The sequence below is a fragment of the Anabas testudineus genome, chromosome 1, assembly GCF_900324465.2.
Source record: "Anabas testudineus chromosome 1, fAnaTes1.2, whole genome shotgun sequence".
Taxonomy (NCBI): domain Eukaryota; kingdom Metazoa; phylum Chordata; class Actinopteri; order Anabantiformes; family Anabantidae; genus Anabas; species Anabas testudineus.
The window spans coordinates 306,482-317,500 of NC_046610.1; the positions used below are offsets into that span (position 1 = coordinate 306,482).

The following is an 11,019-nucleotide window of genomic DNA, read 5'->3' on the forward strand; positions in this document are numbered from 1 at the left end:
AAAACTAAATGGAAAAAGGAGGAATAAAAATAAAAACACGATCCACTAGTTTTGCATAGTTTGCAGAACCATTCGTTTCTTACTCTTACAAACTAAACTGTCAAGAAAAAGTTGGAAACACAAACACATGATCCGGGTTTTAAACTTAAATCTACAAAATCCCACGTGGAATAAACTGGGAGATACAGAAAACGATATAATCAATGAATCGGGTTATTGATAACTGAACTTTTACCGCCCCCTGCTGTGACCAGCAGGGGGCGGTAAAGCTCAAACACGCCGTTAAAGAAGAAGAATTGGTCACAGGGCACATGCGCACCACAACAACCGGTAGTCCCTGAGTCAACATGGTCCAGGTTTAGTTTGGTGCTGTCAGAGTCTGATTCAGGTCCGGATGCTCAGACTGCTTCTCCGGAGGCTCCGCCCGCTCAGCAGGCTGCGGAGTCTCTTCTCTGCCCGCTCAGATCGCTCTTTCAGCGGCTATGTTCCAGGGCTGCCCGCTGCCCGGGTCCGGAGCACTTTCCTGGACTTCTTCCGGGAGAAACACGGGCACCTGCTGGTCCCGTCCTCCCCGGTCCGTCCCAGAGGAGACCCGAGCCTGCTGTTCGTTAACGCCGGCATGAACCAGGTCAGTCCTGGTCCGTTCTAGTCCGGTCTGTGACCCCAAGCCTGTTGCTGTTAGCTAACGATTTTAAAATAAGAGTTGTGGAAACGCTGCCGACTGCTGGTCGTTGTTGAGAGTTTGGACAACGACTGTTGTGTTTATAATTACTGTTTAATGAAGTGAGGCCAGTGTTGGTGGCTTCAGGGTCTGAAAGTGATAATTTCTCCAGTTACCGTGTGGCTGTGTCCCCCTGTATTGAAAAGACCGATTATAGGACTGAGACATCAGGTCCAATGTGAACACTGAAACTGGCTTCACTTGGTAAAATCATTTCTCTTCATAGAGGTAAGCCCCCTCCCTCTGTTAAAACAGAATAACCTTTATCTGAGGACGACAAAAGATTTCAGCAGTGTTTTCTTCCTTCCAAACACATCAGGCAGTTTTGTTTGTGGTTGGGGCTGCAGGAAGTACTACACTGATGAAGTACTGTTCAAGTTCTGCACTCGGAATGTTATAGAAGTATGAGCATCACTATGTATTTCAAATACTGAAAGTACATGTATTTAGTAGTAAGTTTAAACTAGTGCAGTCCCCTGTACTGTAAAGTCTTGGAACCACTTATCGGTACGGGGGCCGGGGGCCGGGGCCTGACGAGTCACACAGACACAGCTAAAGCATGAGGCGCTTTAAAAACGGGTCAACACAGAAACTGACGGGAGACCAGAGGTTTGTCCTTCTGGTCCTGGCCTGCAGGATCTGGGTTACACGTTCTTAGGAGAACGGTCCAGTCTGCTGGATTTGTCACCAAATCAAACACACCTGAGCTCCTCGTTTGTGTGTGTGGTCCAGTTTAAGCCGATCTTCCTGGGGAGGGCGGACCCCCGCAGTGAGATGGCCTCGTACCGCAGAGTGGTCAACAGTCAGAAGTGTGTTCGAGCCGGGGGCAAACACAACGACCTGGAGGACGTGGGCCGTGACGTTTACCACCACACCTTCTTCGAGATGCTGGGGAACTGGTCGTTCGGCGACTATTTCAAGGTCAGGAAGGAGGGGGGTCCTGTTCACAGAGGGTTAGGGGAGGGGTTCTGTTAACATGCTGATAACATGATGTTTGTGTGTTCAGGAAGAGGCGTGCTCGATGGCCTGGAGCCTCCTCACTGAGCATTATGGGATACCTGCGGACAGGCTGTACGTGTCATATTTCTCAGGAGACGCTGAGTCGGGGTTAACTGCCGACGAGGAGACGAGACAGATCTGGTTAGATATTGGGTACGTCCCCTAGTACTGTAGTACTGCACTAAAGTACTAACCTGAGGTACTTCAGCAGAGTATATTCTGTTGTCTTCTTCTCCACATTCACCTGAGGCTGTAGCGACCTCACCTTTACAGATAGTTGTAAACAAAACATATGAAAATACAAAGTAAATCTCAACGATGAGTTCACTGACATTACGTTAACACGGCACTTTTTGATGGTTCGGCTGTTGAAGTAATGTAAAAAGAAACAAAACATTTACAGTAGATTATTTTTCTGTAGCAGTTAAACCATCTAAAATCTTCAGGGAGTATCAGCAGCTACCATTTTACTACGTGTTAAACTTGAAACTTGCTTCAAACATCTTAAAATAAGTTCATGTTCACTAAACCAATAATTTGGAGTTTATATGTGGCTCCTCCTCGGTGGATCTAAACAGATGCCTCACTGCCCCTGAATTGTCTGCATCATTAATAAAAATAAGTTGGAGATTGGGATGCACTGATCTGATATCAATATAAGACATCAGCCTAATGTGACCTAAGTAGATAGATAAAGCTGATCTCTTTACTTTAATTCTATGTTTGCGACATGTTCTACGTCATTGTGTGCAGCATGCTAGTTTCACAACAACAACAACATGGACACAGAGACTAAGCTGTATGGAGGTACGTTATTTCACTTCTCCTACTCCGACAAGTTCCACAGCTGCATGTAATATCTGCAAAGGAAATGTTGTTAGGCGTGGTGGTAGTGCTGCTAAATAGCATACAACAAAGTTATCAAGCACCTCTGAGAAAATACCACAAAGCTGTTGACTTTGGCAGATGCACAGTCAGTCTACGTTTCTACTCTCACCTACGGTCGGGAGCTCATGATCAAAAGGACAAAATCCTGGATACAAGCTGCCAAAATGAGTTTCCTCTGCAGGGTGTCTGGGCACACTCCTAGAGAGGGTGATGGGCTCGATCACCCGGGAAGAGCTCGGAGTAGAGTCGCTGCTCCTCCACAGAGGAGCCAGCTGGTCATCAGCTTCTGATGCCTCTGGGACGCCTCCCAGGGGACGTGTTATTGACATGTCCTACTGGGACGGGACCCCAGGGAAGACCCAGGACACAGACTGACTATGTCTTTCAACTGGCCTGAGAACGCCCAAAGAGCTGAAGGGGGCGTCTAGGAAAAGGGGAGTCTGGACATCTCTGCTTAGGCTGCTGCCCCCACGACCCGGCCCCCAATTTTCAATTCATTTTGATTTTATTAGCATAGCGCCGAATCACAACAGATGTTATCTGAAGGCACTTTACATTGTTTAACAATTCGATCGGTCAGAACTGAAGAAGTCGCATCAGTGCATCCCCAGTGGAAGCTTCAAGTCTTCAAGCTACCAAGAAAAACCCAGCAAAGGTTGGCAAACAGTGAACTTTAGATGACTGGAAGCAGGTCAGGAGTCCAAGTTTGAAGTGTTTGCTGGACTGAAGAGTGCAGGAACACTGCCCCACCAGCACACTTTTGGGAAGTGTTGCGCAAGGTCTGGGAGGAAATCTCACCTGAATATCTGCAATAACCGATCAGTAGAATGACACAGATTTCAAGTTTATCATAGAAATTTCATTTGACCATGTTCCTGTGCTCATTGCACGAGCTCCAACAGGCCAGAGTTCATGAGGCTGCATAACTCTATGTCTGAGGTGTTGCTCTGCAGCACTGGGACCCCCCAGTATACGGTGCTCAGCATTCCTCTCGACCCCGTACGCTTCATACTTTACATTTACATTTAGTCTTTTATCAGACGCTTTTATCCGAAGCGAATTACAAGTGAGGAACAAGGCAAAAAAACATCAAAGCAAAGTGCTGTTAAAGAAGAGTTTCTGTTTCATGAGATGTAAGAGAGCAGAAAAGTGTGTTTTTTAAGATGATGAAGAGTTCTGTTTTTCAGCAGTTTTTTAAATATTGAAAGTGACGTCGTTGTACTTTACGTACAACACCAGCAGCTGCCATCTCCAGACTCGGATGACTCAATCATTGTCGGCTGTGTTACTGAAGGGATGAAGTCCAGGTACAGGTCAACTCTTGAGCAGGAATGGGGAAGAATTCCACCTACAAAGCTTCAACCATTAGTGTCCTCAGGTCCTAAATGCTGATTGAGTGTTGTTAAAATGAAAGTTCATGTAACACAGTGGTAAAAATCTTTTGAAAGCCCTAAGAAGGGCTTTATAAAGAATAATAAACCGTCTCTTCAGGGTCCCCCCTAAACGCCTCCTGCCATTCGGCCTGAAGGAGAACTTCTGGGAGATGGGGGACACGGGCCCCTGTGGCCCTTGCACTGAGATCCACTATGACCACGTGGGTGGACGAGATGCCTCAAGCCTTGTCAACACTGATGGTCCTGATGTGGTGGAGATCTGGAACCTGGTCTTTATGCAGTACAACAGGTTTGTGTACACATACACATTTGGACCAGTTCAGTTCACTCTAAACCAGTCAGATCAGGCTCATTCAAGATGCTCCATCTCTGATCACCAGTGACCGTTCACAGACCACTTACTAGTCCGAGTTTCCAATGTGAAGATTAATTATTTTACAGAATAAATGTGATTTAATTCAGTTAATTCCAGTTTTATATGTACACAGTTGCAAGCCATGGGATTTCATGGTTTTCTGCATGAATTGGTCATAAAATGTGCTCTGATCTTCATCTAAAAGCAATACAAAAACACAATCTGCTGAAAATAATAGTACACAAACATTATATGTTTTTATTGAACATAACATTCACAGTGCAGGGTGGAAAAAGTATGTGAACCTTTGGACTTAATAACTGGTTGACCCATCTTTGGCAGCAATAGCCTCAACCAAACATTTCCTGTTGTTTCAGATCAGACCTGCACAATGATCTGGAGTCATTTTGGACCACTCCTCTTCACAAAACTGTTTTAGCGTAGTAATATTCTTGGGATGTCTGGTGTGAATGTCTCTCTTAAGGTCATACCATAGCATTTCAATCGGGTTGAGGTCAGGACTCTGACTGGGCCACTCCAGAAGGTGTATTTTGTTCTGTTGAAGCTATTCTTCTGTTGAATTACTTGTATGCTTTGGGTCATTGTCCTGTTGCATCACCCATCCTCTGTGGAGCTTGGGGACAGATGGTCTTACGTTTTCCTGCAAAATGTCTTGATAAACTCTGAAATTAATTTTTCCATCAATGACAACAATCCATCCAGGCCCTAAGGCAGCAAAGCGGCCCCAAACCATGATGCTCCCTCCGCCATGTTGTGCTGTGCCTTTTCTTCTCCACACATAGTTTTGTGTATTTTCCAAACAACTCAATTTTGGTTTCATCTCTCCACAGAATATTTTGCCAGTAGTGCTGTGGAACATCCAGGTGCTCTTTTGCAAACTTCAAACGTGCTGCGATATTTTTTTTTGGACAGCAATGGCTTCCTCTGTGGTGTCCTCCCATGTACTCCATTCTTGTTTGATGTTTTCCTTATTGTAGATTCAATTCAATTCAATTAGGTCTTCTGAGAGCTCTTTTCTGCGAGGCATGGTTCACATGAGGCAGTGCTTCTTGAAACCAGTAAATCCAAAACTGGTGTGTGTTTCTAAAGGGCAGGACAGCTTTCAGCGACACATCCAATATCATCACACTGATTGGACTTGAGGTTGGATCACTCCTGGCTCCAATTAGCTCTTGGAGAAGTCTTTAGGCTAGGGGTTCACATACTTTTTCCACCCTGCACTGTGAATGTTTACATGTTATGTTCAATAAAAACATGAAAACATATAATGTTTGTGTACTATTATTTTCAGCAGACTGTGTTTTTGTATTGTTGTGAGTTAGATGAAGATCAGAGCACATTTTATGACCAATTCATGCAAAACTCCACGTAATCCCAAAGGGTTCACATACTTTTTCTTGCGTACAGCACCAAATCCCAACAGAAATCATGCAAAGGCACTTTACAGTTTAAGACCTTACAAATATAACTGTATACAGAATTATATAGAAAACCCAACAACCCCACTGACCAACACCAGGAGACAGTGGAGAGGAAAAACTCCCTTTAGAGGAAGAAACCTCCAGTAGAACCAGGCTCAGGGTGGGCGGCCATCTGCCTCGACCAGTTAGGGTGAGTGGAAAGAGGAGAGAGAAAAGAACAGCAGGCAACAAAAACAACAACGAGCAGCAGAAACACTGGACAGGTTGGCAGGACCAGTAACTGGACTGTGGAGATATACAGCTCCAAGGAGGAGGATACCTGCAGAGGAGAACAGAGAGAGGGAGACAGAGAGGAAGAAACACAACTACAGGAGAGAGAAGACACAAAGTTAATGACATGAAATGGTGGAATTTGAATGGATAGAGGAGAAAGGAGAGAGGAGACACAACTACTGAAATAACATCTGCATAGAGGTTTCTGCCCTGACGATCTAAACAGACCATTAACTGTACATCTCTGCAGCTTGAATGATGCTAGAAAACTTAGAAACTGGTTGTACTGGTCTGCTCTTGGTATGATGTTTTCAGGGATGTGGACCGGAGTCTGCTGCTGCTGCCCCAGTTCAGTGTGGATACTGGGATGGGTCTCGAGAGACTGGTGAGCGTTCTGCAGGGGAAACAGTCAAACTACGACACTGACCTGTTCACCCCCCTGCTGCACGCCATCCACCAGGTACTCACAGTACTCACACTACACATAGTACACCAGGTACTCACAGTACACATAGTACACATGTACACTAGGTAGTCACAGTACACATAGTACACCAGGCACTCACAGTACTCACACTACAAATAGTACACCAGGTACTCACAGTACACATAGTACACATGTACACCAGGTACTCGCAGTACTCACAGTACACATGGTACACATAGTACACCAGGTACTCACAGTACTCACAGTACACATAGTACACCAGGTACTCACAGTACACATAGTACACATGTACACTAGGTACTCACAGTACACATAGTACACCAGGCACTCACAGTACTCACACTACAAATAGTACACCAGGTACTCACAGTACACATAGTACACATGTACACCAGGTACTCGCAGTACTCACAGTACACATGGTACGCATAGTACACCAGGTACTCACAGTACACATAGTACACCAGGTACTCACAGTACACATAGTATACATGTACACCAGGTACTCACAGTACAAATAGTACACTAGGTACTCACAGTATACATAGTATACATGTACACTAGGTACTTACAGTACACATAGTACACCAGGTACTCACAGTACACATGTACACACAGTACACATGTACTCACAGTACACACAGTACACATGTACTCACAGTACACACAGTACACCAGGTACTCACAGTACACATAGTACACTAGGTACTCACAGTACACACAGTACACATGTACTCTAGGTACTCACAGTACACATAGTACACTAGGTACTCAAAGTACACATGTACACCATGGATACTAAGTGAAGTCACATACACAGCTTCCTGTTGTCGTAGTGATGACTCCGTTGTCATGGGAATATGTGCGTGTGTGTGTCCTCAGAGGTCGGGGGTGGGGCCATACAGCGGCAGAACAGGTGCAGACCTGGGGAAGGTGGACACAGCGTACAGGGTGGTGGCCGACCACATCCGCACGTTATCAGTCTGCATCGCTGATGGAGTCCATCCAGGGATGTCAGGAGCTGAGTACGTCCACCAATCAGCTGTCAGATCAGAGTCCTCCGCCAATCAGCTGTCAGATCAGCGTCCTCCGCCAATCAGCTGTCAGATCAGAGTCCTCTGCCAATCAGCTGTCAGATCAGAGTCCTCCGCCAATCAGCTGTCAGATCAGAGTCCTCCCCTAATCGACTGTCAGATCAGAGTCCTCCTCCAATCAGCTGTCAGATCAGAGTCCTCCGCCAATCAGCTGTCAGATCAGAGTCCTCCCCTAATCAGCTGTCAGATCAGAGTCCTCCGCCAATCAGCTGTCAGATCAGAGTCCTCCTCCAATCAGCTGTCAGATCAGAGTCCTCCCCTAATCAGCTGTCAGATCAGAGTCCTCCCCTAATCAGCTCTCAGATCTGATCCTATATTTGCGTCTGTTGTCAGGTTGGTGTTGAGGAGGATTTTGCGGCGGGCAGTTCGATTCTGTGTCGAGGTCCTTCAGGCTCCTCGGGGGACTCTGGCCAACCTGGTTCCTACGGTCACCAACATCCTGGTAAATATTTCCCTTAATGTCTCTGACCAGATGACATGAGGTATGTGCAGAGACCAGGACGAGGCCTGGACCGAGGCTCTAACAACAGCTGAACACAGGCTAACCCCCCGCTCTTCCCCCGTCTTCCTCTTTGCAGGGTGACGTGTATCCAGAGCTCCACAGGGAGGCAGACAGGGTGAGTATGTGTTCACACTTGGTTAGAAATAAAATCAAAGTCACTAAACCAGATTTAATATGTATATATATTTTGTTTCAGTCAGAGGGTAAAATATGAAACATTTTTAAATTTTAAATAAAGAATTACACCCGAAGATGTTGATGATGTAATTGTCATCAGCAGATGCTGACTGACAGGAAGCTGTTTCCTCCTTCAGATCATGGACGTCATCAACGAGAACGAGGCTCAGTTCCTGTCGTCTCTGCAGCAGGGCACCAGGCTGATCCACCGTACGCTCAACAGGATGGACAACAAACATGAAGTCTTCCCCGGTTAGTCACTACAACTCCCATCATCCACCTAGGCAGACTGCAGGCTTAACAGATGGTTTACTTACTGTGTTGTTGTTCTGCAGCTTTCAGCCAAACCTATACTCCTATTATATAGTTTATCACATAAGTGTTAAAGTCATGGGATCTTTAATTTGACTCGGTGAAATTCAGATTGAATTAACGTCTAGTTCTTCTTCTTATTAATAATAATAATTGATTAGTCCAGGGTTCAGTGTCCCTGGAGACACCGAACCCAGAGACCACGGTGCCCAAAATGCAGCTGCCTGTCCGCAAGAATTCTCCGAAGTCTCTGACGCGACCAAGAAGGATTCAGGTTTGAATGAGTATTTTGTGCGTACGTCAGGGTCGGTGGCCTGGTCTCTGCACAGGGACCTGGGTTTTCCTCTGGACCTGGTGGACCTGATGTTGGAAGAGAGGGGCGTCCGGGTGGATCATCAGGAGCTGGACCGGCTCATGGCAGAGAACCAGAAGGTGAGTGTGTGTTTTAACATTTCTGCAGTCTGGTCTTACTGGATCCGGTTTCCCACAATGCACCCGTTTCTTCACGTGATTATTTTGCTGCGCCTTTAAAAAACTGATGTGTGAGCTTTTAATGTGAAGGGGCCGTACAGGATTTTATAGGGTTAATTGTGAAAAACACAGAAGGTTTGAAGTGATAGGTCCTGAGGTCACACAGGTAACTGCACATCAAACACCTGTCTGTGCTTCAGGTGGCGTCTGAACTGCAGTCAGGTGTTCGCTCTCAGGTGACGCTGGATGTCGTCAGCCTGGCAGAGCTGCACGGGGCCGGAGTTCCACACACAGACGACAGTCTCAAATACCGGTACACGCTAGACCAGGACCGATACGGTACAGAGTCCCACCTGCACAGATAACCCACCTGAGCCTGTGTGTTCAGACAGGTGACCTTTGACCTCTCTCCTCCCAGTGTTTCCAGCATGCTTTGCCACAGTGCTGGCTCTGTACGATGGCCAGACGTTGGTGTCAGAGGTCACTGAGGGTCAGCGCTGTGGTGTCATTCTGGACCAGACCTGCTTCTACTCGGAGCAGGGAGGACAGTCACATGACCAGGGCTACTTTACCAGGGATGGACTACAGGTTGGCGAACGCAAAAAATGCATCTTGGGTACCTGCTGTGTCCAGGTGATGTCTGACTCCAGGTATTTCCTGTCTCTCAGGACGTGCTGTATCCTGTGGAGTCTGTGATACATGCGGGGGGGTATGTGGTCCATGAGGTGACTGCAGCTGACAGCCTGAAGACCGGAGACCAGGTTCAGCTACACCTGGACCAGGTAAACACCAAACCAGGAAGCAGGTTCAGGTTAAAGACTGATAACATCTTGATACATCTTCTGTCCTCTGTGTCCTACAGGCCCACAGACTGTCCTGTATGGTCAAACACACGGCGACTCACATCCTCAACTTGGCTCTGAGGGAAGTTCTGGGTCCTTCAGTTCAGCAAAGAGGGTCTCATGTCTCCGCCGATCGCCTCCGCTTCGACTTCAGCGTCAAGGTCAACATCCGGGCGTCCACCCTCACTAAAACTAACTCAGTCGGGGGGAACAGAGAGACCATGGTTGGACAGACTGGTGTTCACATGTGTTTTTTCCTTCTCAGGGTTCTCTGAGTGTCTCTCAGCTGCAGCAGGTGGAAAGGTGTGTTAACGACATAATTTCAGCCAATCAGATCGTCCACAGCCAGGAGCTTCCTCTGCACAAAGCCAGGACCATCAGAGGACTGAGGACTGTGGATGAGGTGGACAACAGAGGCCTGTCTTCATCACTGGTTGTCTGTCTGTTTGTCGGTCTGTGGACAGATTCGCTGACTGATTGTCTGTCGGTCTCTGCAGGTGTATCCTGACCCTGTGCGGGTGGTATCTGTGGGGGCCCCGGTCTCTGAACTCCTGGATGATCAGACAGACAGGCAGACGTCTGTGGAGCTCTGCTGTGGAACGTGAGACTTACCTGTTACCTGTCTGTCACTGAGGGGTTGTGTCTCTGTCGAAGGCAGAGGCTGAATGATGCTGAAGAACTATTGTTTAAAGTGAATCAGGATTCTCACAATCTGGCTTGTACAGGATGTCCTTAGACCATCTCCCACACTGGGACTTAAACCCGTGTGTCAGAACCTTTAATCTTCTTCTCTGGTTTCTAATATGTAGACTTGACGAGGACTCTGTCTCTCTTCAGTCACCTGCTGCAGACCGGATCCATCCAGGACCTGGTGATTGTTTCTGAAAGGCAACTGGTGAAAGGGATTAGTCGGATCGTGGCTGTGACTGGACCGGACGCCGCACGGGTCGGTCTCAAACATCAAACAGCTAAACGGACAGCTTGTTTTTCCTGTAAAACCCTGTTGTTGTCGTCCACAGTCAGACATTTCAGACGATGTTCAGTGCCGACGGGTGTAGACGGGTGTAGTTTATATGGGTGGATGCGTCATTTGTGTCCTGT

At 46.9% G+C, this 11,019-nt stretch overlaps 1 protein-coding gene across 2 annotated transcripts in view; it reads left to right on the forward strand.

The window, feature by feature from the left end:
• Positions 1-303: 303 nt before the first annotated feature.
• Positions 304-11,019, forward strand: part of aars2 (alanyl-tRNA synthetase 2, mitochondrial (putative)) — a 13,500-nt gene continuing 2,784 nt past the window's right edge. For both annotated transcript variants that reach the window (XM_026359296.1, XM_026359297.1), the window contains exons 1-17: positions 304-628; positions 1,454-1,642; positions 1,728-1,873; positions 4,100-4,291; positions 6,388-6,532; positions 7,403-7,545; positions 7,948-8,056; positions 8,193-8,231; positions 8,431-8,545; positions 8,910-9,037; positions 9,277-9,415; positions 9,495-9,664; positions 9,745-9,858; positions 9,939-10,079; positions 10,184-10,321; positions 10,416-10,519; positions 10,756-10,864. In XM_026359296.1, the coding sequence (XP_026215081.1) occupies positions 395-628; positions 1,454-1,642; positions 1,728-1,873; positions 4,100-4,291; positions 6,388-6,532; positions 7,403-7,545; positions 7,948-8,056; positions 8,193-8,231; positions 8,431-8,545; positions 8,910-9,037; positions 9,277-9,415; positions 9,495-9,664; positions 9,745-9,858; positions 9,939-10,079; positions 10,184-10,321; positions 10,416-10,519; positions 10,756-10,864 (2,355 nt within the window). In that variant the 5' untranslated portion in view covers positions 304-394. The remainder of the gene's footprint in view (positions 629-1,453; positions 1,643-1,727; positions 1,874-4,099; positions 4,292-6,387; positions 6,533-7,402; positions 7,546-7,947; positions 8,057-8,192; positions 8,232-8,430; positions 8,546-8,909; positions 9,038-9,276; positions 9,416-9,494; positions 9,665-9,744; positions 9,859-9,938; positions 10,080-10,183; positions 10,322-10,415; positions 10,520-10,755; positions 10,865-11,019) is intronic.